Source organism: Chionomys nivalis, chromosome 19 (assembly GCF_950005125.1).
Source record: "Chionomys nivalis chromosome 19, mChiNiv1.1, whole genome shotgun sequence".
NCBI lineage: Eukaryota > Metazoa > Chordata > Mammalia > Rodentia > Cricetidae > Chionomys > Chionomys nivalis.
Genome location: NC_080104.1, coordinates 10,777,810 through 10,804,595, shown reverse-complemented (window position 1 = coordinate 10,804,595; position 26,786 = coordinate 10,777,810). Strand labels below are relative to the sequence as shown.

General features: G+C 50.0%; 1 protein-coding gene across 18 annotated transcripts in view; it reads left to right on the top strand.

The window, feature by feature from the left end:
* Positions 1–26,786, top strand: part of Trerf1 (transcriptional regulating factor 1) — a 231,807-nt gene that overhangs the window by 160,931 nt on the left and 44,090 nt on the right. For all 18 annotated transcript variants that reach the window (XM_057751034.1, XM_057751033.1, XM_057751031.1 and 15 more), the window contains 2 exons: positions 23,250–24,925; positions 26,165–26,211. In XM_057751034.1, the coding sequence (XP_057607017.1) occupies positions 23,498–24,925; positions 26,165–26,211 (1,475 nt within the window). In that variant the 5' untranslated portion in view covers positions 23,250–23,497. The remainder of the gene's footprint in view (positions 1–23,249; positions 24,926–26,164; positions 26,212–26,786) is intronic.

Below are 26,786 nucleotides of genomic sequence, written 5' to 3'. Positions count from 1 at the left end.
AAATTAATCAGTGAAAGAAAAAGACTCATAACCAACAAGAACATAAAGCTCAGATTTCTTCCTAATGCCTGACACTCAGGGAGGGGGTCTGAGGAAGAGAGTGATCAGGGGAGGCTTCCTGGAGGAGGGAGACTGCCAGACTCAGTGGCATAGGTAGGTGAGGTGGTAGCAGAGGGAGCTTGGTGCACTAGGTTGTAGAAAAGGAGGGCATGGCCTTAGAGACTGTGTTCTTATAGGAGGGTGACCCTGCCAGTGTCCTTACAGGCACTGAGACCCTGCCAGCACTTCCGTACCCATGGATGGCCTCCATGGCCCCTCTTGAAGATCCCCAGCTGCTGGCATATCCAGAGCCCTGGGAAATCCTGCAGTCAATGCTTACCAGTGTATCCCTAGGCTCCTTAGTCTGTCTGGCCCCTCATGAACGCTGTCATCTTGAATGTCCTTTGTCTTAAGTTTTTCCCAGCATCTGGGTGCCCATACACAGAGATTGGCACCTTTCTCTAAAATCTGAGACCGTTGAGGACCAAAATCTATTTGAACCATTTCGTGTTGCTTGGTTGTTTGGAGCGATGGAGGTTGCCAGGCAAGCTGGGCCTGGAGGTAGATGGAATTAGGGAAGAGTTTTTCCCTTGTACAATTAGGAGATGATGTCCTGATGTTCTCAATCAAATGAGTGGCCTGGCCCACACGCCTGGGGCTAAAGGCCCAACCCCACAGTAAACCTCAGTCTGTTGACTGCCTCTCGGCTGGGTGATTCAGCCTTCCTGCCCCTCCTTGCTTCTGCCTACCCAGATCTCTAAGTCAAGACGGAGCTCTTGCATCCAACTGGCCTTGCCCATGGGGAGCTCAATGGGGAGACGAAATAGTCCCCACTGGTGATTCCCCCGGGGCACCTGAGTCCTGGCTGAGGCAAGGGCTTGTTCTGGATACACCTGTGGAGATGATTCCAGAACCAGGAGGCAGGGTACAGCATGACCAGAGCTGTCTGGGAAGCCTGGGGTGCCAGAGTTACTGGGTGTAGAACCAGGAGGTGCCCCGGGCCAAGTCCCATCAGAGCTGACAGAAACATGTTCCCCTCTGAGTCAGTAAGTGCTGCTCTGGAAGCTAGCCATCAGCTCCTCACTGTTGAGCAAGTGGTCTCTCTTCTAAAACTACCCTAAGAACCCGACTGGTACCAGTCATAGGTATGTGCCGTTCTGTCACGTATGTATTTCTGCGTTTACTTGTTTATTTGTGAATTTTGAGACAGGGTCTCTCTCACTCTGTTAACTTAAACTGGCCTCAAGCTTGTGGCCATCCTCTCCCCTCAGCCTCTTGAGTTAGGTACGGTGGCAGGCATCAGCCACTATGACCAACTATGTATGTATTATGTTTACATGTATGTGCGCGTGTGTGGGAGTATGCACCTCTGCTTGTGCACGTAGAAGCCAGAGAATGACCCAAGGTGTCCTCCTTGTCTTTTGAGACAGGCCTCTCATTGGCCTGGAACTCAGATTAGGCTAGATTAGCTGGCCAGTGAACTCCAGGAATCCTCCTGTCTTCACTCCCCAGTGCTGGGTGAAGTACCCAAGGAGTCCAGAAGAGGGGGTTAGATCCCCTGGTGTGGAGTCACAGGCCATTATGAGCCACCATGTGGGTGCTGGGAATCAAATTCAGGTCCTCTGGAAAGTCAGCCAAGTGCTTTTAGCTGCTGAGCCATCTCTCCAGCCTTCCTTCCCCCAGGAGGCTCGGTTTGTAGGAATCACCTAAGCTAGTGTGGAGGGAGAGCCACTGTTTCAATATCCTGGTCCAGGATTTCAGGGTATCGTGGGGAGCATCTGGAGAAACCCCTCACACCGAGTTCCCTCTTGAAGTTCATCCTAGGTGAAGGCCCTGCATTCTGCAGTCTGGGGTGCAGGAGCGGAAGCCACTGCCCAACAAGGTCACAGAGCTGGTCCTCTGCTGTTTGGTCCAGCTTATCTTTATGTGGGGTTTGTATTTCCTGAATCTTTAGCAACGGGGTGGGGGTGGGGGAGCAGGCAGGGGAAGTGGGCTTAAAGGAGCCCAGTTTAACTTTCCGGTGGCAGGAGATAATCTGTGAGCCCAGAGTCAGACACAGGGAGCCTTGGTTTGAGTCAAGAAGACCAAAAGTGGAGAGGAAAGGATGGTGCGTGGGAACTAGTCAGAGGCCGCGAGGCGTGTTCAGTAATGACACAGCACAAACAGTAGTTGCGTTCTCTCGCCGCCTTGGGGCCTTCTTGTCTTCTTGGAGGGTGCTCATGGCGTGTGTCCTCTGACTTGGGCTCCGTGGAGGCACCTGGGTTGAAAGTGGTTGACTTCTGTGCACAGATCCGTCTTTTGGGATGTGGACCTCTGGACTTCTGCCTCCCTAGAGCGCCCATCACTCAGCTCAGAGGTCCTAGGTGACCACGTCCCTCGGGTTGTTCTCGGAGAGCTGACTTCACGCTTTTTGTTCTAAGTCTGGAAGGCTGGAATGGGTCTGAAGGCGTGGGGGACCTTCAACTAGGGGAAGTCCATCAGAACAGATGACATTCGTGGGGCCGAGACCAGGCTTGTGTCCCTGGGGTGGCTCTGCTAGACCGCACATCCCTAGTTCCTCAGTGTGACTGCCATTCAGTGGAAGGAAAGGCTGCAACGCTAAACAAGGCAACGGTGGCCATGCTGCCAGCTTCCTGAGAGCGTGGGCTTCTCAACACAGGAAGTGACAAGAGTCTTGCCATCTGTGGTCCCATAGCTGGGCTGAGATGACCCCAGTCCCCTGGGTGTACCCGCTTAGACTTTTCATTAATGCATATTATTGTATTTTTTGTTGTTTTAAATTTTTAAAAATAATTTTTATGTGTCTGAGCGTTTTATCTGCATGTGTGCATCCAGTGTCCTCGGAGGCTGGAAGAGGACGGCAGATCCTTTAGAGCCTGTTGGTTGTGAGCTGCTATGTGGGTGCTTGGAATTTAACCCTGGGCCTCTGAAAGAGCAGCCAATATGCTCTTCACCGCTGTTTGCTTTGTTTGTTTGCTGTTGTAGGGTCTTACTGCATAGTCCAGGCTTGCTTTGGATATAAAGTCCTCCTGCTTGAGCGTCCTAGAATTACAGGCATTGCTATGTTTGAGGTAGCAATGGCACTGTGATCTCTCCTTTTCTGGGGGACTTGAACTGCTCGGAATCTGGAACACAGGGAGCAAAGGCCCGTCTTGAAAGGTCTTGGGTTTGGAGTTCAAGCTTTTCATCAGACTGTCTTGGATTCCAGGGTAGTAAAAGTCTCTGTTTCAGAGGAAGGACTATGTGACCTTGAGGATATAGAGAAATGGGAAAGAAAGGCCCGTTGAGTTACGTTGTACGAATGCGTCACTGGTAGCCCCTGAAAGCCTGGAGTCTGGTGGTCTGAGGCCAGTACACAGAATCAGCTGTGAGTTGGGAGAGAGATGCAGCTGCAGATGGGCATGGCCTGAGCAGCTTCTGGTCTGGTTCCGCCACACCTTTGCTACCACTAATGCCAGGTGAGAGGATCTGGCCTGGCCCATAGCCACGTTCAGACCCACCCTGCACACTCACACACACGCATGCATGTGCCAGCACGAACCCCAGGAAGCTACCTATAAAACTAAGCAGTGGCGTGAGTTTTGCACTCTTTGGTGACCGCTCTACCTGGTGGGGGTGACCGAGCCTTCTCCCACAATGCTTTGGATCTTCACTCTGGAAGCACCCTGGAGCGTTGGCTCTTGGGGACACAGGGCTAAGCAGGGTCATTGGACTAAGAGAACTCCAGGCTGCCAGGGCCTCAGTCCTCCTTCTTAAGTCACTTCATTCTGCTAATCGGAACAGGAAAGCCTGAAGGTTTCCCAGGAAACAAATAACCAAACCCAACTAGTCATGGCTGAGTCACTGGGCCTGATTGGAACTGTAGCCATGCTAAAAGCAAGCATCAGAAACCCCAGCCTGTCCAGCACTGTACCCATCCCTGTGGAGCCGGGTGTGGCCCCCAGTCTATAGAATCTTCAGAAGTACCCAAGGGTGGCCATTGCTCATTCTCTTCTGTGGATACTAGAATCGAGAACATTTGCTCTTGCAGAGGACCCAGGTTAGAGGTCTCACACCCACCTGATGGCTCACCACCACCTGAAACTCTAGTTCCAGAAGATACGACACCCTCTTCTGGCCCCCAAAGGCTTCAGGCAGGGTGTGGTACAAACAAACACTCATGAGCATAAAATAAAAAGAATTAATTTTTAAGGAGAAAAAGGAAGTCAAAACTGAGGTTCCGAAGCTCAGGAGTGGCTCAGCCAGTAAAGTGTTTGTCTTGCAAGTGTGAAGTCCTGAGTTCAATACCCAGGCATGGTGACTTAGGTCCCAATGCTGGTGAAACAGAACCAGGAGGTCCCCTGGGGCCATCCTAGCCAAATCAGTGAGCGTGAGCCCCCAAATCAAAGTGGGCTAGGAGAAACATCCGGTGCTGACCACTGGCCTACCCACACACCAGAGCAAAAACCTGGAGCAAACAGTGTGGCCCTGTGGAGGATTTGAACCTTGACCTTCTGACCCCAAATGCTGACTTTGTGAAGAGAGCCTTTTGTCTTCCTCCAGTGAGATGTTTGAGGTGAAGGGCGCTTAGCCCCTGAAGTGACGTTTATCCCTTTACTTTGGTGTCCCTTCTTTTATACTTTATTTATGTGCATACGGTGCCTGCGGCGGCCAGAAGAGGGCGTCAGATCCCCTGGAGTTCCAGGCAGTGGTGAGATCTAGTCGCTCAGAATCAAAGCCCTTTCCTTTACTAGCTCAGGAAGCCTAAATTACACCACATTCTTTCTCCCAGTTCCAAATTTACACCCACGTGCTGGAGAGCTGGCTGGATCCTGAAATGCTTCTGTACTTCCGTGTCAACTGATGACATTCAGAGGTCAAAGTTGAACTGCAAGGACCCAGCAAGAGGGGAGTAGCCTCGAGCTAGTCGGATCTGCAGTGCTGAGCAGTGCTGTGTGCAGAGTGTTGTGCAAGCCTAGTCCTCTGGCATCAGAGGACTGGAGGGGGCTGGCCATCATGGTGCGACCTTAACAAGATCCTGACCTGGGTTGTAGCTCAGTTCCTTTCTATGCCCTGGGCTTCACTGCCATTGCTGCTTAAAGCCAGATGGGGGGGCACGCACCTGTAATCCGAGCCCTTGATAGGGTTGTTAGCCCCGTGGAAAGCAGCCTGTCGGGGCTGTGAGAAGAACTCAGAGGCACTTGTTGGAACAGAGGTGGGAGGATCGGGAGGAGTTCAAGGTCATTCTTGACTAGGTGGTGAGTTGGAGGCCAGCTTGGGTTAAGGGAGGTGTTGTCTCCAAACAAACAAAAAGAGTAACAAAACTGGAAGATCATCTCTTGTGTGCTAATTCCTCCTCTTTGAAATAGAGAGAAAAAACAGTTCCGACAGTCAGGATGTTAGTGGTAACAGAGTAATGTCCATGCTTTGTATAGCAATTTCTAGAATGTTACCATTGGCCATGAAACCTGCGTGCCTCTCAAATTCCTTGCTACCCTTGTTAGAGACTTGGGCTGGGGAACTGTGACCCAGGAAGGCTGTCTTCTCTGAGTTATACTGGCATCAGGTAAACCTCGTGGACACTGCTTCAGCACACCTGGGTGATCCCACAGGTCCACTGCTTTGAACTCTGCCCTCTGGGCCATAGAAGGAACAGCCATGAGCTTTTTATTCTTCCGTTCAAAATATTTTAATGGGAAAAAAGGGTGGAGAAGGAAAATTAAATTAATTTTGTTTAAATACTAGCTTTCTTCCTCTTCCCACTTTAGGAAAAAAAAAGGTTTTTTTGTATTATTATGTACGTATGTGATTATATTGTGGGTGTGTGTGACTGCAGTGCCCAAAGAGGCCAGAAGAGGGCGTATTCGATTCCCCTGGAGTTGGAGTAGAAAAAGTTGTGAATGTGGTTGCTGGGAACAGAATTTAGGTCTTCTGGGGACTGGAGAGATGGCTCCGTGGTTAAGAGCACCGGCTGCTCCTCCAGAGGACCTGGGTTCAATTCCCAGCACCCACACGGCAGCTCACAACTGGCTGTAACTCCAGTACCAGGGTATCTGACAGCCTCACACCAATGTGCATAGAATAAAATTAAATAAATTATTAAAAAGGAAGAAAAATAGTTTAGGTCCACTGGAACAGCATCCTGTGCTCTAAGCTGCTGAGCCATCTCTCCAGCCCCATATTGCCGCTGTTTTAACTTTTTTGAGTGATGTTCTGGGTAATAGAACATAATATTTAGACATGTCGAGCCGGCAGCTGGCAGGTGTGTTGTCAGTGCACACAAATCTCCCAGGGTGGGTTGGGAGACAGCGTGTACACAGCCATGCACACTTGGATGATTTACAGTGACTGGGGAAGAAGCTAATGGGTCTCTTCAGAAGCGTGTCTTGTGGCAGACAAGCCATGGGTGTGGGTGGCCCTTCAGAGCAGGCGCAGAAGTCCCCTCCATTGTGTGCACAGGAGATCCCATCTCCCAACTGTAGAAGCAAGCTCCTCCTTCCGGTATATATACATGCTGTCAGCCCTTCAGCACAGAGTGAAGGAAGCGCTCCTTAGGAAAACAGTTTATACCCGTGTGTGTGTCGAATGCTATAGGAAGATGTGGTGGGTCCAACCTTGCTCTGTGGGCATTCTTTTTAATTAATTAGTTAATTAATCAATTAATGTGTTGTGGAGGATGGAGGGCAGTTCTCAGGAGCTGATTGAGCTCAATCCAAGGCAGCGGGCATTGCTCACCGAGCGTCTCGAGCGTCCTTCTCGTGGCCTGCCTTCACTTGCCACGCTGTCAAGGGCCTCACACGTTCTTTTGGCCTCGGGATCCCTGTCCACCTGCTGGGCAGGGGTGGTGCACATGCTTAACCCCAGCACTCGGGAGGCAGAGAGAGATGGATCGCTGTGAGTGTGAGGCCAGTCTGATCTACAGAATGAAGTCCGTGAATACCACAACAGCAGGACTACACAGAGACACCTGTCTCGAAAAACCACAAAAAAAAATCCCTGTCCAGGAACAGAGGCCATCATAGGAGTCAGATGCAACTGAGATTTCCCAGGCCTCATCTGTGAGCCCAACATCTGGATGTCGCCGTCACCCATCCTGACAGCCACTGTAAATGCTATCTTTTCCCTGAGCTGTATTATAAAAGTAAAGCCCCCTGGCATCTGGCATTCTCGGGGAGCAGGGTCATGTGACACTGTTCACAGACAGCTAGCCTTTCCATAGCACGTGAGAGCTGGCGTGGTACCATGGCACACGGTCGATAATGTCTTTACCAACCTTCACATACCTGAGGGACAACCAACTTTCTCCGTAGCTTGCTGTTACCTCACAAATAGAGCAACCATTTCCCACAGCCATGACACCCCTCACAAAGGCTAGCCTGCGCTATACAGCTCAACCCCGTGCCAAAATAAGATAGCATTCAGGTGTGGTGCTTCCTGCCTGTAATCCTAGCAGTCAGAAAGTAGAGGCAAGAGGATTGGGAATTATAGCCAGCTTCATCTGTAACTGAGTTTAAAGCCAGCAAGTACCATAGGAGATTCTACTGCAAGCAAACAAAAACTATTTTTAAAAAAATGAACAAGCTGGCTGGGTGGTGGTGGCGCACACCTTTAGTCCCAGCACTTGGGAGGCAGAGCCTGGTCTACAGCGCAAGTTCTAGGACAGGCTCCAAAGCCACAGAGAAAGAAGAAACAGAAGAAACCATCACATACACTTTCTTTCTACACCCACTCCTGGTGCCGATCCTAGAGAACTCACGGAGGGTCCTAAGGGTTTGCATCTGAGAATGGTGATCTTGGGGTACCGATAGTGAGGGTGGTGAGGTAGTTAGCCTCCTGTGTCACTGGGAGGTGGGGTCTTAGCATAAGATAGGTTAGATGTCATTCTTGTGGGTACCTCCCAGTGGGTCCTGCTCATGGGCACAGCACTAGTGTCTCTCTGCTGTTCTGGCTGCCCCCCCACCCCTCCTGTTCTGGCTGGACCCCCCATTCTGGCCCCCCATTCTGACTGCCCCCCACCCCTGTGTTCTGGCCACCATCCCCCCACCCCTCTGTTCTGGCCGCCATCCCCCCACACCCCTCTGTTCTGACTGCCCCCCACACCCAACTGGCTTCCACGAGGTCCTTGTAGGCCTGAGGATGCCGAGGGCTCTCCCACAGCATCCTAAGCTGAACCCTGCTCTTTGACAGTATCTTTAACAGTATCTTTGGCTCCGTGACTTCCTCATCTTCAACTGCTCTCGCAGGGTTAAGTTCAACAAACTTGGTCCCTGTGTTCATAAACACTGAGTGAGTCAGCTGTGAGCGGCCCGCCAGTGGCACTGTGGAAGGGGAGGAAGAGACTAAAAGCAGAAGCATTGGATACAGTTCCCCTCCTGAGGGATAAAATCTAGTACTGGCTGAACAGTAGAACAGCCGCGTTTCCCAGTCTGAGGGTGCCTGCCTGGACCTGTACCGCATCCACGAGGGTCAGGTTTTTCTCCCCTCCCCCACCACGGTTCTCTGTTCATCTCCAGGGGCTCTGGTGGGCCTAACACGTCAGCCTCTGGTCTCCCCGCATCAAGAAACTTGGGACAGTGAGATAGTGTGGGTCCAGGCAGGATCAAGGGGTGTCTCAGGGGTGACAGCACCCAAACAGCACCCCCAGCTGGATACCTGTGGGGGACAGTTCAGACTATAACTGGTAAATCGCAACAAGCAGTCCTAATCATGGTCACTGCCATTTAGAAGTTTGGGATAAGTCCTCCTGTGTCCGTCTTCCACTGGGCCCATGGCTTGGCTCTGTCCCACCCAGTTCTTTCCTTCATCTCTTCACACCATGCAATCTCCCGGAGCAGCTTTGCAGGGCCCAGAGAGCCTGCCGGGGTCTGTGGCAGTGGGTGCCGCTCCCCCAGGTTCTTCACTGTTTGCGGGGCCTTCCGGCCACAAGGAAGGACAGAGGCGAGTTCACCAGGGCCTACTGTGGGGCTGAGTCCAGTCTTGGAGCTTTGTTCTGAGCTCTGAGACCTGTCCAGTCCACTGAGGCCGTAACTCGAAATCCCGGGAGCTAGAGGTCTGTGAGACACACAGGCTGACGGTGCCAGCCACACCTTTCCACTGTCCCCTGCAGGGAAGGTGGTCTGTGGTGCTGGCCTGCAACTCTCTTGACTTGACCGCCCCCCACCCCAGGATGTCGGGTATGGGACTTAGGTCATAGCAATGGAGTTGTCGTGTCCTTGTGTTTTCTTAGCTAACAGTTCACTCTGAGACTCTAGGGTAAGAGATAACCCACTGCACCCTCCCCCCACACTCCCTGAGGCCTGACGGAGCGGCTAGGAGAATGTCTCCCCTCTTCTTTCCACCCTGCCCTGCCCATATCAGCTCCTTGGAAGGGGATCCTTGCTCTGGATGTGAGCCCAGGACTGACTCAGAAGGTCCTGTGCCTTCAGGATGATAGTAGATATTTCCTGAGAGCCCGGGCTCCACACCCCTCTCCCCTACGGTGATCCTACCTGGGTCCCTAACAACAAGGAACTACCCACTGCCCCTCCCAAACCCTGACTAGAACAGCCTTGCTTTCCCAGGAGGCTGGAGCCTACAGGGAGGTTGTGCCCCTCCTGTGGAGGGGCACCTCCTCCTTGTGAGCTCCCTGGGGGGCTTTTGTAAGCACCCCTAACCTGCAGGCTGCCAGGTCAGAGGCACCTCTGTCATAGCAGGGTGCCAGGACAGCAAGTCCCGGGTGTGGGTTTGTCTGAGAGAATAAGAAGTATCCAGATTTCAGATTCCGAGCTGTCAATCTCCAGCCCACGTGACTATCGGCCTCACAAGGCCAGGGATCCCGACCTCTTCCACCCTCCTGAAACAGAATGGTGTCCGTTGGTTCTGGAATTTTCCTCAAAGCTCAAAGTGCTCTGTGCCCTTACCCGCTAAACAAGTTTTCAGCTTGATTCTGTGGACCCCAAATACCAACTGTGTCTCGTTTCCACAAGTCAGTAAAGATGCGCCGAGATTATATGGATTTAGTCAGACTCTTTCCTAAGAAACTTTTACTTCGATTATTTGCATGTGTAGAAATTCAAAGACGTCCAAAGAGAGCACACGGTTTTCAGGGGGTCACAGAGAGTCTATGGGACAAAACCCAGCGCTCCATGCTCTGTCCCGATGCCCCTCCAGCCACCTCACATCCACTCGATGCCTATGGCCCTAATCAACCAACCTGGTCCTGGCCAACTGTGGAGGAGAGCAGCGTGTGGAGGCCAGAGTCCGGCCTCGGCTGTCTTCCTCTGTGACTCCATGTGCATTTTTGAAATGGGGTCTCCCACTGAGCCTGGATTTCACGGTTTCAATTAGACCAGCTCGTCAGCAAGCCACTGCCTGTGCTCCGTCCTCAGCCTTGGGGTGCAATCTCATGCCACCATGGAGAACTTGACTGTGGATGCGGGGATCCGAACTCGGGCCCCAGTTCATGCTTGGACAATAAGCACCTTCCCCTCTGAGCATCTCTCTAGCCCACTGGCTTGAGTTTTTGACAAAAAGAGCTCAGGTCTTCCAGGGTGGCCTTGAACCCATGAACCCGGCGTATAGCCAAGGATGACCTCAAACTCTTGGTCCCCTTGCCTCTGCCTCCCAAGTTCAGTTAGCAAATGCCAGCGTTCCCTAGACTAGAGGAAAGATGGCATTGGCAGTGAGGACCAGAGGTCTCCACACAGAGCAGGAGCCGGGAAGCAATGCCCAGCCTGTCTACTTGGCGGGTTCCCAAGCTGAGGGTCAGGCTCCCGCCCGATTCCTAGGGATTCAGAGAAGCAATGATGTCAGTGCACTAGAGGACAGAGAGATCAGTGTCCCTCAGAGTGACTAAAAGCCAGCCTCAAACCCTGGGCGGAGAGGAGCAGGGCCAGGAAGGAAGAGGCTCCCCCCAGATACTCCACCAGGGAAGATTTAGACACTAACCACCAATATTGGCAGACCAGCTCTGTAATCGGGTTACTGGATTGTAAAATACCCGCTAGCCTTACTTACGAGACTAATCAGAAAGCGTTTAGGACCTCGACATCCTCTGCTCAAAAAACGACAAGCCCACGTCCTGAAGAACCCCCCCTCCTGTAACTGCTGCCTCCTGGAAGCGGGTGAGGTGGAGAGAGAGAATCCCAGAGGGATCTGAGTTAAGCATCCCTAAAAGCCAGCAGGAAGATTTGCCTAAAGCGTAAGCCAAAGCCCTTCGGGGAACTGTGTATACAGTCTATAAATGATGGCCCTGGCCGGAAAAGGAAAGGCTTCTTGGATTTTCTCCTTCAAACAAGCCGTGGTGGTCTGGCAGGGGCAGGGTGTTACCCCTTCTGAATTGTAAGCAAACAAGTCCTACAGAGACTTCAGCCAAAGTCAACTTCCTCCCCTCGTGTGCCTGTCTGTCTCTGGCTCAAAGGCTGGCCCCAAGACACATGTCCTCCTTGCAGACTGTACCGGATCTCCTGGTGCCCTGAGCTGGGGGTGAGGGAAGACTAACCCTGGAGACAAGGGCCAGGCTGTGGCTTGGGTCAGGTCCAGCCACACCTATTCCTGTGCCGTCAGTTAGCTAAAGAGGGGTGTGTGTGTGTGTGTGTGTGTGTGTGTGTGTGTGTGTGGCAGCCAGAGAACGCTACACATCCTGCTCTCTCAAACTTTGGATTCCATCGTCTATACCACATAAATGAGGAATGGTGCTGTAATCACAGTATTCGAGAAGTGAAGTCAGAGGTCAGCTTGCACTAGAGACCCTGTTTTAAATAAAAGAAGTTGTTAGACACGCCTTTAATCCCAGTACTCGGGAAGCAGAGGCAGGCAGATCTCTGTGAGTTCTAGGCCACCCTGGGCTACATAATAAGACCCTCTCTCCGTAAAGTTTTTTTCCTTGCCATAAGAAAATTAGAGGAGCCGGGCAGTGGTGGCTCATGCCTTTAAGTCCAGCACTCGAGAGGCAGAGGCAGGTGGATGTCTGTGAGTTCAAGACCAGCCTGGTCTACAAGAGCTAGTTCCAGGACAGGCTCTAAAGCTACAGAGAAACCTTATCTCGGAAGAAAAAAAAAAAAGGAAGAAAGAAAGAAAATTAGAGAAGATTCCAGTTCCAGGATCCATAAGTATAAGCCTCATGGGGCCAGGGTCTTGACTCAGTTGTGCTGGAGCATGCTCACACCCACCCAGTGTGCAATCACTTTCATGATATGCCCACACTGTTCTAACAGGCAGCACATAGTACTTAGTAGCTGCTCCTCTGTGTGTAAGTGTGCCGGCTCCTACGAGGCCTCTGCAGAGCCTCGCTGTGGTCTATAGCGCTCCAGGATTCTGGTGTGTTGGGGCTCTTGGCCCTCCAGGAAACAGAAGATATTCATTGCTCAGTCCATGTCAAAGGCTAGCCCCTGGGGATAAAGTGACCCACAATAGCTACCATTTTGGTTCTGCAAGTGTTCACTGGGTACATGTGAGGACCCAGTCACAGAGACAAGATGCCTCTGGATGACTGGCAAAGAAGCCATGGGTTGTCTGTTCAAGTCTGTGTGATAAGATGGGCTCACCCTGTAAGGGAGTGTGGAGGTGGAACTGAGTTCTGAGTGATCATTTATCTGTCTGGCTCACTCCAGGGCACCTGAGTCTTGTCTGTGGCACTGAATTGGCAGAATAAATGTATAAGTAGTGGTGTCGCTCATGTGTTAAAATGCGTCTGGTGCCAGTTACTCAGAAGGATAGGGTAACAAAAGCAATACAAAATAATCTTAAAGTAAATAAAAAGGAAAAAGAATCCGGTGACATCCTCGGCGTTCTAGCAGCTTTCCGATTGACAAGTCAGTTGATGAGCAGTGTCCAGGTTTTCAATGATATGCGTAAGATGACAGTTTGCCAGGATGCCGACCTGGGGGCCTAGCGTGCCACCGTTTGTGTCCGTGGGGCTGTGTACAGCCGGTGTCCAGGATGTGTCGGAGCCTGGATGTTCCGGGAGGGGCGCAGGGTAGCCGGAGACTGAAGCAGGAGACACTATTCATAAACTCTGAATTTTTGCTATGGTTTTTCACTGCATTTTCCAGCATTGAGTTGGGATCGTCTGTACTCTTCTGTCTGTTGTTTTCAGCTGGTGAATAGACATTCAGATAAATACACACATCGCAGGCAAAGTACGTAGTGTGTGGTGTCGCCGTGGCCTCCCTATGCTGTGCGGGGGAAGTCATTGTCCTCTCAGTTGAGCAAATATTCATGGTGGCCATGAACCAGGCACTGTTCCAGTCCCAGGGGGCACATCTCTGGGACTCAGTTTCTCTATCTGTATTGTGCAGAGACCAGATGACCCCTGAGACTGTGTGTGACCTTCAGCTTGAGCAGACAGGTGACACACCAGGAAGTCTCATTAGGACACAGATTGACATGGTGGCTTCCTGTCTATAACCCCAGCACTTGGAAGGTAGAGGCAGAGGATAAGAAGTTCAAGGTTGTTGGCTACATAGCAAGTTTGAGACCAGCCTGGACCTGATACTCTTTCTTAGTACAACAGAAAAAGATGCAGACTGCTGGGTCCTGCCCAGAGTTTCTGAGCTTTGGGTCTGTGTGTAGCCAGAGCACAGGTGGTGCTGATGTTGCGGGCACCCCAGGAACTGAGGTCATCAGAGGTCCACCTAGGGCCTGTGCTTATATAAGCCACAGTCCCGCTCTGGGTATGTGGAGGAATGGAGACTTTCTTCCTCCAGCTGAGAATGCAGAGCCAGCCCTCTCTCTCCCCAGCATGTCAGGCGAGCTTCACAGTGACAGAAGCAACGTATTCCAGCTTCCATACCATGTATGGATGTCTGTGGTGAGCGACATGTGTACAGGTGTCTGCCTGAATGCATGTATGTGCACCGTGTGTGTACCTGGTACCCTGAGAGGCCAGGTGAGGATGTTGGGTCCCCTGGAACTGAAGCTATAGACAGTTGCGAGCCACAACGTGAGCGCTGTGAGCAGAACCCGGGTCCTGTGCAAGAGCAGCCAGTGCCCTTAACCACTCAGCGCTTTCCCTTTCTCTCTTTTTTTTAAATTACATTTTATTTATGTATGTACTTGTGCATGCATGCTCTTGTGGAACTCAGAACACAACTTGGAAAGCTGGTTCTCATTCAACCTCGTGGGCCCCAGGGACTGAACTCAGGATGACAGGCTTGGCAGCAAGCGCCTTTGCCCTCTGAGCCATCTCCCGAGCCCTATTGGCGAGTCTCTGATGAGGATGTGATGCCCCTGTTGGACACCTGCTTATATGGCTTTATCCGTGTTGCTCCCTTCTCTGGGAAGCTCTTCTAGGTCCCCTTCCCCACTTTAAGTCCTGCTTGTCTATGGAGAGATCTGATTTTTCTAGTGTCTGGGAGACTGGATCATCATTAGGACTTTCTCTTGTTCATTGGCACAGTCTACAGTAGGATGGTTTTCTGTGGATGAATAAGAAAGGGGTCTGATTTAGACTCTGGAGGAGGGGCATGGGGAGCTCTCTTAGAAGGGGTGTAGTGGGAGCTGCGGGCTGTGTTCCTGCCGCCCCAGTTCCTGGTCGCCTGGCTAGCTTATGCCCCAAAATAACGACACACAAATTGTATTCTTTTAAACACTGCTTGGCCCATCAGCTCTAGCCCTTACTGGCTAATTCTCATATCGCGATCAACCCATCTCTAATAATCTGTGTAGCATCAGTCTTACCGGGAAAGATTCAGCATGTCTGACCTGGCGGCTTGCTTCATTGCGTCTGGCTGGGAGAGGGGAGCATGGCCTCTGCTCCAGAGAGCAGAGCTGTCGAGTCTGAGCTCACTTCCTCTTCCTCCCAGCATTCTGTTCTGTTTACTCCACCCACCTATGTTTTAACCTATGAGGGCCAAGCAGTTTCTTTATTACTTAACCAATGAAATCAACAGATTGATATATGATACTCCCACATCAAAGGGGTTAGGCAGAGCTGGGATTCCAGAGACACCAAAGAGGCGGCTAGGTGAGAAAACAGTATAGGAACGAGTTTTCCAGCTGTGAGGTGTAGGGTATGCAAATCAAGTACAGCGAACTCTGCGAACTGAGAGAGACCAGACAGAACAGGTGGGGTAGGGAAGAGGGGACGGGAGAAACTAGTAAGGAAGGAAGAGATGAGTGTGGACCTGGGGCGGGCTGTGCGGAGCCTGGCGACCTTGGTAAGTTTTAGTTATAATTTAAAAAATGGCAGGAGAAAGAGAGAGAGAGAGAGAGAGAGAGAGAGAGAGAGAGAGCTTCATGAGACAGGTTTCACATGGAGGAAAGGGATTGGATAGGAGAAGAGAGAGGCTCAAAGGTCTGCCTGCCTCTTTGGGGGAGCTGGGAAAGAGAGAGGGGAACAGATGGAGCTCGCATTTAAAGGGGGCTTAGTGCATGTACACAGACTACATAGTGACCATAGTACCCTGGACTGGCCAAGTATCTGCCTGAATGCTGACACTGTGTGCACTCAGGGGATGCTCAGCCAAGGACTCTGGGAGCAGGCTAGTGGGATGCCTGAAATACTATCAATCACATGCATGTAGGGAGTGGTTATTGTTGGTGACGCGGCCTGCTAGGTCACCAAGGGCAGGCTAGCATAATGTCTGAATGCTAACAATGCCTGTTAAAATTGTGGGATGAGGTGATGGATCAGTTACTGCCAGAGACCTGCTTCAGCAGGAGGTTGGGGTTCCGAAGAGGATGTGGGAGTCAATGGGAGTAGGGGTTGAGGGGGACAGGCAGGAACTGAGGGAGAATCAGGATGGCTGCCAGCAGTATTTAACTGAAGAGACTGCACTTTTTTTTTATTTTAATTTTTGGTTTTTCGAGACAGGGTTTCCATGTGTAGCTTTGGATCCTGTCCTGGAACTTGCTCTGTAGACCAGGCTGGCCTTGATCATAGAGATCCGCCTGCCTCTGCCTCCCGAGTACAAGGATTAAAGGCATGTGCACCGTCACTGACTGAGAGACTACAGATTCTGTACTCTATAGTTGCACCTGGGATTAAATGGGAAACAAGAGCTGTGTGAGCTGAGCTGTGACTGAGGTCGGCTGAGGAAGCTAGCCTTGACTTTGACAATAGACACCAGTCATGTTAATGAAGGACAATAAATTCCTCCCAAGGGAGTGAATGGAGACCCTTATTAATCCAAATGTCTGACCTTGGAGAAGGACTTCTGGGGAGCAGACTCTTACCCTGCAGTCTCATACTTAGTCTTACTGTATGGGCCTGTTCCTCTCACTCCTAAAAGGGAAGGACCTGATGTCTAACTCTTTTTCCCATTATACTGGACCATTTTGATTTCTCTGTATTTATTAACTAAACTCTTGCCTTTAATGGTGTCAGGCTCTGGATCTGAATTGTAGACATTTTGTCCTTGGAATCAGGTGTGTCTAGTAAATCTCTAACTTTCTTGATCTTGGTGTAATTGAAAAGTTGTTGCAGCCCAATAAACCTCTCCACCAATGCAATAATCCGAATCAGGCCAAATCAAACTGAATTAGAAAAAGCCCAGGTTTAATGGATGCCAGTACTCGCGGGGTGAACTTCCAGTCCCCTGGTGAGGAGACTGGAAACCACGTGTTTGTTCTGGGGGGAGGGGGGCAGTTTAAATACCCTGTGGGAGTGGGCTTGAGCATCTCTGGGGAGGGGTCACCATTTGGCGGACTTTTTCGGGGGTGGAGTCTGGACTGAGGCAACTCCCAGGGGAGGGGGCTTCGGATGGAACTCTCCACCCAAACATTCCATACTTTTTGGATATATGGATACCAGGCGCTGAGGTGAAGAACATTCCAGACTCTTTGGGTATAGGGGTACCAGGGGTGGGATGAAGCCTTATCTGTCTCCTCCGATGAGGGCACAAGGCTCTGAGGGCAGGACCTTACAGGAGTAGTTCTACTGTGTCTTCTCCGTGTTCACGCTTACATGGATTCGAGTCTTCAGCAGAATGCAGCTAGGTCAGTGCTTTCTGGTTGGTGTACACACCAGACCCTGACCAGATCTGGACCCCTTAATAAAATGTAGTTTCTGTTTGAGGGTGTATCCCATTTTAATCCCACTGCTGTGATCAAATTCCCTGATGATGAACAAGTCACAGGAGATGGAGAGATGGCTCAGCTCATCACACTGGCTGCCCTTCCAGAGGAGCTGGGCTCAATTCCCACCACTCACATGGCTGCTCTCAATTGTAAAGGTTTAAGTAAAATGCTGCAGGTCCCAAGTGGTGGCAGTGGGCAGCGGGCCATGAGACCATGCTGCAGGTCCCCGAGTGGTGGCAGTCCCTGAGCGGAGGCAGGCAGTGGGCAGTGGGTCCCGAGACCACAGCAGGCCACGAAGGCAGCCAGGTCCCAGGCAGGAAGCCTCGTGGTGGTTGAGAGACTGAGCCAGATAGGCACACCATGCAGAGTGAAGATGGCTATTTATTTAGTGGGTTATAGAAGGGAAGGGAAAAGGGGGAAGAGCAGAGAGAGTGAGGGGAAGGGGAGAAGTGGAGGGAAGGAAGAGACAGAAGCTGCCTCTTAGAGAGAGACAGAAAGGAAGGGACTCAGGCTGGAAGCTGAAGATCAGCTTGTCTCAGCAGATAGGGGAGGGAGTGGGCATGACTTGTTTCTTAAAGGGGCAGGACAGACCATTACATCAACCATCTGTAACTCTAATCCCATGGGATCCAATGCTCTCTCTGGCCACCACAGGCACCACACACATGGTGCTCAAACATACACGCAGGGAAAACACTCACGCATAAAATAAAAATAAAGGGAAAAATTGCTTGAGCAACTTTTGAAGAAAAGTGTTTATTTTAGTTCACAATTCCAGGTTATAGGCCATCACTGTGGAGAAATTGCAGTGGAGGAGCTGGAGACAGCTGGTCACATGACATCCACTCAAGCATACGTGCTTATGTGTTCTGGCATGGTTGTGCTCCTCCTGATTTCTCCATGCTTATGCAGTTTAGGAGCCCCTGCTGGTCTGGGTCCCCCCACATCAGTTCATTAAGACAGTCCTGCATAGACGTGCCCACAGACAGCCCAGTGTAGACAATCCCTCACTGACCCTCTCTTCCCAGGAAACTCGATTGTGTCAAGTTGACTGTGAGAACGAACCATCACAGAGGGTCTGGGCAAAGCCCTGGTTGTCAGCGCCTTACCAGAACCCCAGTGATGTAGGCCATCTTTTGAGCAGTGAGGGACCCACCTTCTGAAACATGTCTCATTCCCAGCACCTGTGTGCATCTGCCTGTAGTGGGAGCCGCTCGCATGTTCTCAGCCTCTCAGACCCAAAATAATCACACAGAAACTATATTATTTGCAATACTGTTTGGCCAGTAGCTTAAGAGTATTTCTGACTTACTCTTATATTTTAAATTAACCCATTTCTATTAATTGTACATCACCACGAGGTTGTGGCCTACCGGCAAAGTTTTGGCAGACTTAGCACAGCATCTGTTGCCCAGCAGCAGCTACTTGACTTCCCCTGGCTCCGCCTACTCACTCCTCCTCTATCAGCTTGGAACTCCTGCCTTGCCCTATTCTGCTAAGCCACTGGCCAAAACATTTATTCATTCACCAATAAAAGCAACACATAGACGAAGGACTTTCCACGCCATTTCCCCTTTTTTTGTTGTTTAAATAAAAAGGAAAGTTTTAACTTTAACATAGTAAAATTACATATAATGAAACAGTTATCTAGCAAGAATTATAGTTGCAATATTTATATCTATTTTATCTTTTATCATAACTAAGGAAAACTATAATTATAACTATCTATTCTTCAGCTCCATCAAAGACTCCAGAAGGATATAATATTACCTAAGTAAACAGGAAGTGCATTGTTAGCAGCTTCCAAAACTCTAGAAATGACAGAGACATCTCGCTGCCTGGACAGTCACCCAATGTTCTTCTGTATTGTTGGAGCATCCATATTTAGTTTACAGGCCCATAGTATCTGGCAGACTTTCCCATGAAGCAGGAAATTTCAAAGACAGTTCCACTTATATTGGCAGTTTGTCAGTCACTTTCTTCTGTGTCCTGAAGAATGTCTGGCAGTTTCTTTCATGTAGCAGGAACCATGAAGAACTGTCTCACCTTTAGGCAAGTTCAGCAGTCATTTTTCTGTGGGTCCTGCATGTCCAGTTCATACAGTATAACATCAAACAGTTCAGACAATAGCAGTTTCTTGCCCAAATGGCTAACAAACTCCATAAGGAGCCTCTTCAATGCCCATCTTCCTCTTGAAGTAATTGCTGCTGCCAGGCACAGATGTGTCTCATTGTCATGAAAAGTCCTAAGTTCTTAAACATAATAATGCCATATTTTATAGTCTTTGAAAGGTTGAAGAATGCCTATCCATCTGAAATACAACTCTGTACATCTAGAAAACTTAACTAACATGACTACAAGCTTGACTATTATAGATGACTATCTATTAACCTGCATTTTAAATTATACATTATGTTTTTAAATGAGCTGCACAAACACAATACCTTAATCAAGACCAAAAATATACATATAACAAAATTGATCTAAAATTTGTATCAATAGACCAAGATTCAAACCAGTGCAAAGTATTCATATCTATAGCATATCCCCCTTTAAATGCAAACAAACATTTATAAACAATATTTGGGAATTTGGGCATAGTTCTCTCTAAACTGCTTCCTGCTTTTTGTTGGGTGAAGTAATTTTGGGGGGTATTCAGGCAACCTTTCGGGGGGTCTGGGTTTGTCAAACCACATTATTTGGAAGAAATCCATAGGTTCTTATCTTCTGCGGAAATAAAAGAAGAACCTCTTTTTCAAAGCAACAAATCCTTAGACCCAAATTTTGAAGTTAAGATATCTTTAAAATATATATGTTGGTTTAGCTTAGCAGCCCATACAATGAAATATCTCTCTGTACTTAGCTCCTTTACAGTCAAAAAGTTCAAAGAAAACACAGTAATATACATAATCCTGCTAATCCACTGGCTGAAACAGATTTATTTATTAACCAATAAAAGCAACACAGAAGGACTTCCCACACCATATATTGAGGATCCTTCAGTGGCTGGCTTCTCCTCACTGTCCATAACACCTCAAATTTAGGGTCAACTTCAGATGTTTCTCCTTAAAAATCCCCCTAAGTTAAGTTGGTAAAACTCCTTTTTCTTAGTTTTTTTTTTTTTTTAGCTAGGACCTCATGTAGTCCAGAGTGGCCTTCAACGCCTCCTGAGTCCCCTGCCTCTGAGCACTGGGGTGACAGGCATGTGCCACCACAACCAGCCTAGTGTTTTGTAGAGCTCCTCACCCGCTTGCTCATGCTCAGTGTGTGTCCACAGTTTTGATCATGTTTGCAGATGTGATTTCCAGCGTGGTATAAATATTGATGTTTTCAAGTGCCGCTATGACATCACTTTTAAGTTTATCCCATGGAATCTAAACATCCTAGTGATCCAGTACCCACCCATGACTCATTTAAAAACACACACACACTGTATCCTCCACTTTTCCTTGAAATTTTGTCTTTCACTTCCTCAGGAATTTATGTGTGATGTATCTTTAGGTGTATAGCTCTCTCACTTGTGCCCTCATCCTATTTGTCTGTAACAACTTAGCTGACATTCTTCATTTCCTGAATCATGAAGTTACACGTTTCTTCTGGTTTGAGTTATAATTATAAATTTTAATAGTGTACAATTGCTCAAACCACACAAATGTATAATGGATGAATAAATGATAAACAGTAAAAGTAAAATCATGTTGAAAATGTACCTCAGGACAGTGGTACTGAATGCCTTCTCAGATAATCTCGTCACTACGCTGGAATGTAGCTCAGTCAGTAGTTTACTCGTGTGCATCAAGCCCAAGGTTTGATTCCCCAACACTGTGTAAGGCAGGGGTCCACACTCCTATAACCCCAGCACTCAGGAGGGAGAGTCAAGAGGATCAGAAACCAAAGGTCATCCTCAGCTACAAGGCAAGCTTAAGGCCAGCCTGGGCTACATAAAACAGTGGAGAGGCAGCTCAGTGGTTAAGAGCACTTCCTGCTCTTCCAGAAAATTAGATCAGTTCCCAGCACCCATGCTGGGTCCTGATACTCGCTCACACCCCCACCCTGTCCTTCAGCTCCAGGGGATCTGATACCTTCTGGCTTACCCACATTCATGTGTGCATAAACACATGCTTACATAAATAAGAAATAATTGCCAGGCAGCAGTGGTGCACACCTTTAATCCCAGCACTCAGGAAGCAGAGATGGGTGGATCTCTGTAAGTTCAAGGCCAGCCTGATCTACAGGGCGAGTTCCAGGACAGGTTCCAAAGCTACAGAAAAAACCTGTCTCGAAAAACCAAAATATAAATAATAATAATAATAATTTTAAAATCTAAGGATATTATTTATTGCTAGTGTGAAACCAGGACCAGCATTTTCCATCTATCCAGTCATAAGCACAGAAAGTCATTGTTCATACTTGATAGGAGGAACATGGGGTTTTGTCTTAAAAACAAAACAATCAAGGAAAACCTCAGTGCTGGAGAGATGGCTCAGTGGTTAAAAGTGCTTGCTGCTCTTCCATGGGACTCAGGTGTTGTTCCTGGCACCCACATCAGGTGACTCACTGTCTGTTTCTATGCCCCTCTCTCTCCTCTCCTCTCCCCTCCCCTCCCCTCCCTCCTCCCTCCTTCCTCCCTCCCTCCCTCCCTCCCTCCTCCCCCCCATCTCTAGGGACCTAGTGCTCTCTGGCCTCAGCAGGCACTATATACATGTGATATACATAAATGCACACACCCCCCCACACACACATGTATAAATTTAAGAATGAGGGAATAAGTCTAAAAAAACAAACAACTCATTGCCGTTCAATGTGGTGCCAGAAACCTGCCCGCGCATGTGACCCACTGAGCTGTAGCCCCCAAGCAGTTCTGTTAAGGACCTGTGTTGTTAAGGCATCGGGTCGCTCAGTTCTTTGGTCTGCTTCTGAATTCTATACCAAAAATCACACTGTGACCTATTACCCAAAATTTGTATTTAATTATTTATCCTAGAACTTCCTTTTAAATCTTATTTATTATGGTGTGGATGCTTTTGGGATTGGATATGCATGCCATGGTATGGGTGTTGGAGTCAGAAGAGTCATAGAACTTCCTTTGGGATTTTTTTTTTTTAAGATTTTATATGTGTGTGTAATGTGTGAAAGTGCCCTAGGAGGCCAGAAAAGGGCATCAGATTCCCCTGGAGGTGGAGTGACAGGAGACTCTAAACTTCCTGCCTTGGGTGCTGGCAACTGAACTCAGTTCTTTTGCAAGAATGGGGCATGCTCTTTACCCACTGAGCCATCTCTCCAGCCTCACGGAACTTAATACGAAAAGAATTAGAAACAGAAAAGAGGGCCTGTGAGGGCCTCAGCAGGTCCAGGAGCTTGCAGCCAAAGCCTGATGATCCGAGTTCGATCCCCAGAACCCACAAGGTGGGAGGAGAGGGCTGACTTCCACATGCACTGCGGCACAGGAGCGCTTGAATGCTCACATGTGCATGCTCACACCCCTGTGCGCGCACGCACATGCGCGCGCATGCACACACACACACACACAATGAGTAAAAAATAAGTAAATGATGGACCCTGTTGACATCTGCGATGGAGCGGGTGAAATTTTACCTTTTCGGAAAGCAGGGAGGCAGATGGGAAAGAGAGCCAGTTCTAGAAGAGCACCTCGCGGGAGTCTAAGAACTGCCCCCCTTAGAGTCTGGGGTGCAGTGTTTGTAAAGCTCAGACTCTAAGCTCAGAGATTCCCAACCGTTTGAAAATGACTGAAGAACTGGAATCGAAGGCTTGGAAGGTGGCTCACTTGCTGCACAGACGTGAGGACCTGAGTTAAAATCTCCAGCACCAGGAAAGCTAGGTGTGGCTATCTGGCTGTACCTCTGCACTGGGTGTGGCATAGGGAGGGGGATCGCTGGGGCTTCTGGCCACTAGTCTAGCACCAGGTTCATTGAGAGAGCTTGGAATACATAAGGTGGGAGGTGATGGAGGCGGACATCTGGTATCCTCCTCTGATCCACACATGGCAGAGTACGCATGACACACACCATGGTACTCCTGTGGAGAGCAGCGTACAGGTGGCAGGGGTCAGTTCTCTCCTTCCTCGGTCATCGGGCTTAGCAGCAGGTGCCTTGACCTGTTGACCCAACGCACCAGCCCTCCCTGCACTCACCTTTGTAAGTAATCACAATATATATAGTGGTTTGTCAAGAAACATCCATGGATAATTCTGACCTTTGCATCCTGTCTTCCAGGTGTGAACGACATTTCCCCACCACGGTGGTGTCTGGTCCATACCTCAGCCCGGGGGAGGATGTAGACACCTCGGCTCTGCAGATGAGTGGTTCAAACCGGCACGAACCCCTGCCTCCAGCCCCCCTCACAGACATGTCGGCCGTGGAGTAGGCTCGACACTTTCTCTCATCTTCTCAGGGTTTCAGGATTTTTTTATTTTCTTCATTTCCTTTTTTTTTTTTTTTCCTGTGGCTGAACATTCATAATCATGGGGGACCAGCAGTTGTACAAGACCAACCATGTGGCCCACAGTGGTGAGAACCTCTTCTACCAACAGCCACCTCTTGGTGTCCACAGCGGGCTGAACCACAGCTATGGGAGTACAATCTCGGGGGCCGGAATGGATGCCCCGCAGGCCTCGCCCATCTCGCCTCACTTCCCTCAAGATACTCGGGATAGTTTGGGCTTGCCAATTGGCTCCAAAAACCTTGGCCAAATGGATACCTCCAGGCAGGGAGGATGGGGAAGCCATGCGGGTCCTGGGAACCATGTCCAGCTTCGTAGCAACTTGGCCAACTCAAACATGATGTGGGGGTCGCCGGCCCAGGTAGAGCCCACTGATGGCTACCAGTACACTTATTCCCAGGCCAGCGAGATCCGGACCCAGAAACTCACCAGTGGTGTTTTACACAAGCTGGACTCTTTCACCCAGGTGTTTGCCAACCAAAACCTGCGAATTCAGGTCAACAATATGGCCCAGGTGCTGCACACTCAGTCAGCAGTGATGGATGGAGCCTCTGACAGCGCTCTTCGCCAGCTGCTCTCTCAGAAGCCCGTGGAGCCCTCAGCATCAGCTATAGCGTCTCGCTACCAGCAGGTGCCCCAGCAGCCTCACCCTGGTTTCACAGGTGGACTGCCCAAACCAGCCCTTCCGGTCGGGCAGCACGCTCCCCAAGGGCACCTGTATTATGACTACCAGCAGCCCCTGGCCCAGATGTCAATGCAAGGAGGACAGCCACTGCAAGCCCCTCAGGTGCTGTCCAGCCATATGCAACCAATGCAGCAGCACCAGTATTACCCACAGCCGCCGCCTCAGCAGCAGCAAGCCGGACTGCAGCGGATCTCGATGCAGGAAATGCAGCAGCAACCGCAGCAGCAGATTCGCTCCTCACAGCCTCAGCAGCAGCAGCAGCTCCAGCTGCAGCAGCGGCAGGGTTCACTGCAGATACCTCAGTATTATCAGCCCCAACCCATGATGCAACACTTGCAAGAGCAGCAGCAGCCCCCGATGCCCCTGCAGCCCCCTTCCTATCACAGGGACCCTCATCAGTATACCCCGGAGCAGGCACATGCTGTCCAGCTGATCCAGCTGGGCTCCATGCCGCAGTATTACTATCAGGAGCCTCAACAGCCCTATAGCCACCCCCTCTATCAGCAGAGCCACCTGTCCCAGCACCAGCAGCGTGAAGACAGTCAGTTGAAGACCTACTCTAGCGACAGGCAGACTCCGGCTATGCTGAGCTCCCACGGGGACATGGGGCCCCCAGATACAGGGGTGGTAGACCCAGCAAGCTCAGAAATGACCCGAGTCAGCAGTACCCTTCCTCACCAACCACTCCTGTCCCCCAGTGGAATCCACCTCAACAACGTGGGGCCCCAGCATCAGCAGCCGTCTCCCAGTGCGATGTGGCCCCAGGTACCTCAGAGTCAAGCTCTCTCCCCTTATCTGCGTGTGCAACAGGCTCTGCCAGGCATGAGTCTCAGCAGTGCCCAGTTCTCTCTCCAGCCTTCATCCTTTCTGCTCGTCATGTGTCTCACAAATGTTAACCGACATATGCCAGGCACTATCTGTGCCAGGTATTGGGGTGCAGAATCAGTATGGATCCAGTCCATGGCCCTGGGGATTTGTCATCTCATTAAGGATATGACAGAACACTGTAGTTTGTCCTAAATGGTTGATGTGATGATCCAGACTAGAGTCAGTTCAGTCACGGGCTGTAGGCAGAACTTGGCTTCTGTGCTTACATTCCCGGCCCCGGGGAGGCAGAGACCAGGGGATCCCTGGGGGCTCACTGACCAGCTCGCCTAGCTGACGTACAGAGTCCAAGCCAGTAAGAAACCCTGTCTTAGAAATAACAAACTGGGCTGTCATGATGCCGCCATGCCTGAGGACCTGAGCTCCACCCCCCAAGATCCACATGGAGGAAGGAGAGTACTGAACCCCACAGTTGTGATTTGACCGCCACACACATGCTGTGGCACACATAGTCACACATGGTACATAAATAAATGTGATAAAATTAGCCATGTGGACAGAACCTGGAGAACAACAGCCGAAGCTGACCTCTGGCCTCCGCTCATATGCCTACATGGGCATACATAATCATACATGACCACATGCACCTGAACACATACAAACACGTGCACAGTGTCTAGATCAGAGACAAGGGGATCACATAGTGGGGACTTCTCACCCCTATTGGATCCCTATCCTTCGTCCTCTGATCCCTGCAGAAACACTGCGCACATGTGTGCTCCCCCATCTCACACACAGACACACACACCTGCACACACTATACATGCACTCATATACACGAAGATGTCCGGTCTCCTGGATGGATGCTGTACCACCCATTTCCTCTGTATCCCCGTTAGTGCAGTGCAGAGTGGCTGCAGACAGAACAAGGAGGGCAGAGGGGGTTGTGTCCAGCAGGCTTGGGGCTGGCCGCAGCACCGAATGTGGAGCAGTGTCATTATTTAGGGAGTAGGGGAAAGAAATCAAATGCAGAACAAAAGCAGGGTCATTGTGAGCAGAGAAAGTTCTAGAAGGGTAGATTCTGGTGTTCAGACCTCTTGAGATTCCTCCCTTTAGAAATAACATTTGTGTTTTCTCTTTTCTCGTTTTCTTTCGGTGTCCTGTTTGTCTCAAAATTAGATGCACCTACCTGATGGGAGAACGCAGCCGGGGTCCCCGGAATCAAGGTATGCTCAGAGCTGCGGGATATTTGGGAGGCTGTAGGTTTTCTGGGTTGTTTAAATGACTCATTTCTAAATTCAAGGCCAGTGTTTCTAAGAAAGTATAGGAACGGCAGCAGCTGCTGTGTGAACAATTAGCTGTGTGCTTAACCCTGTGTTATGTAAAGTAAAATACCAGTAAGGCAGACAGTGCGTCGGGCGCCTGTCTATTGTGTATTGTGAGTCCTCAATTACCGGCAGCTACTGCTGTGCTCCTTTTAGAAATCTGGGCTCAGAGCTGAAGGCACACCTGAGCAGGGAGCAGCGATGGTTCGACTCCCAAGCCTGCACTTCCTTCTTTATCCACTCAGCCACTGAGGACTTAGTGAGCCCCTCCTGTGTACCAGGGTTAGCCCTGGGCTTTGGGTCTGTGGCAGGGAATAGTACAGACTCAGAAGACCTGGAGAGATGGAGGCTGTGTCCTGTATGGCATGATTTTAAGTTCTTTCTGCGGGGAGACGGATGAGCAGTAAAGAGCAGTTGCTGGTCTTGCAGCGGACTGGAGTTGGGGTCCTGGCACCCACACAAGGTGGCTCACAGCT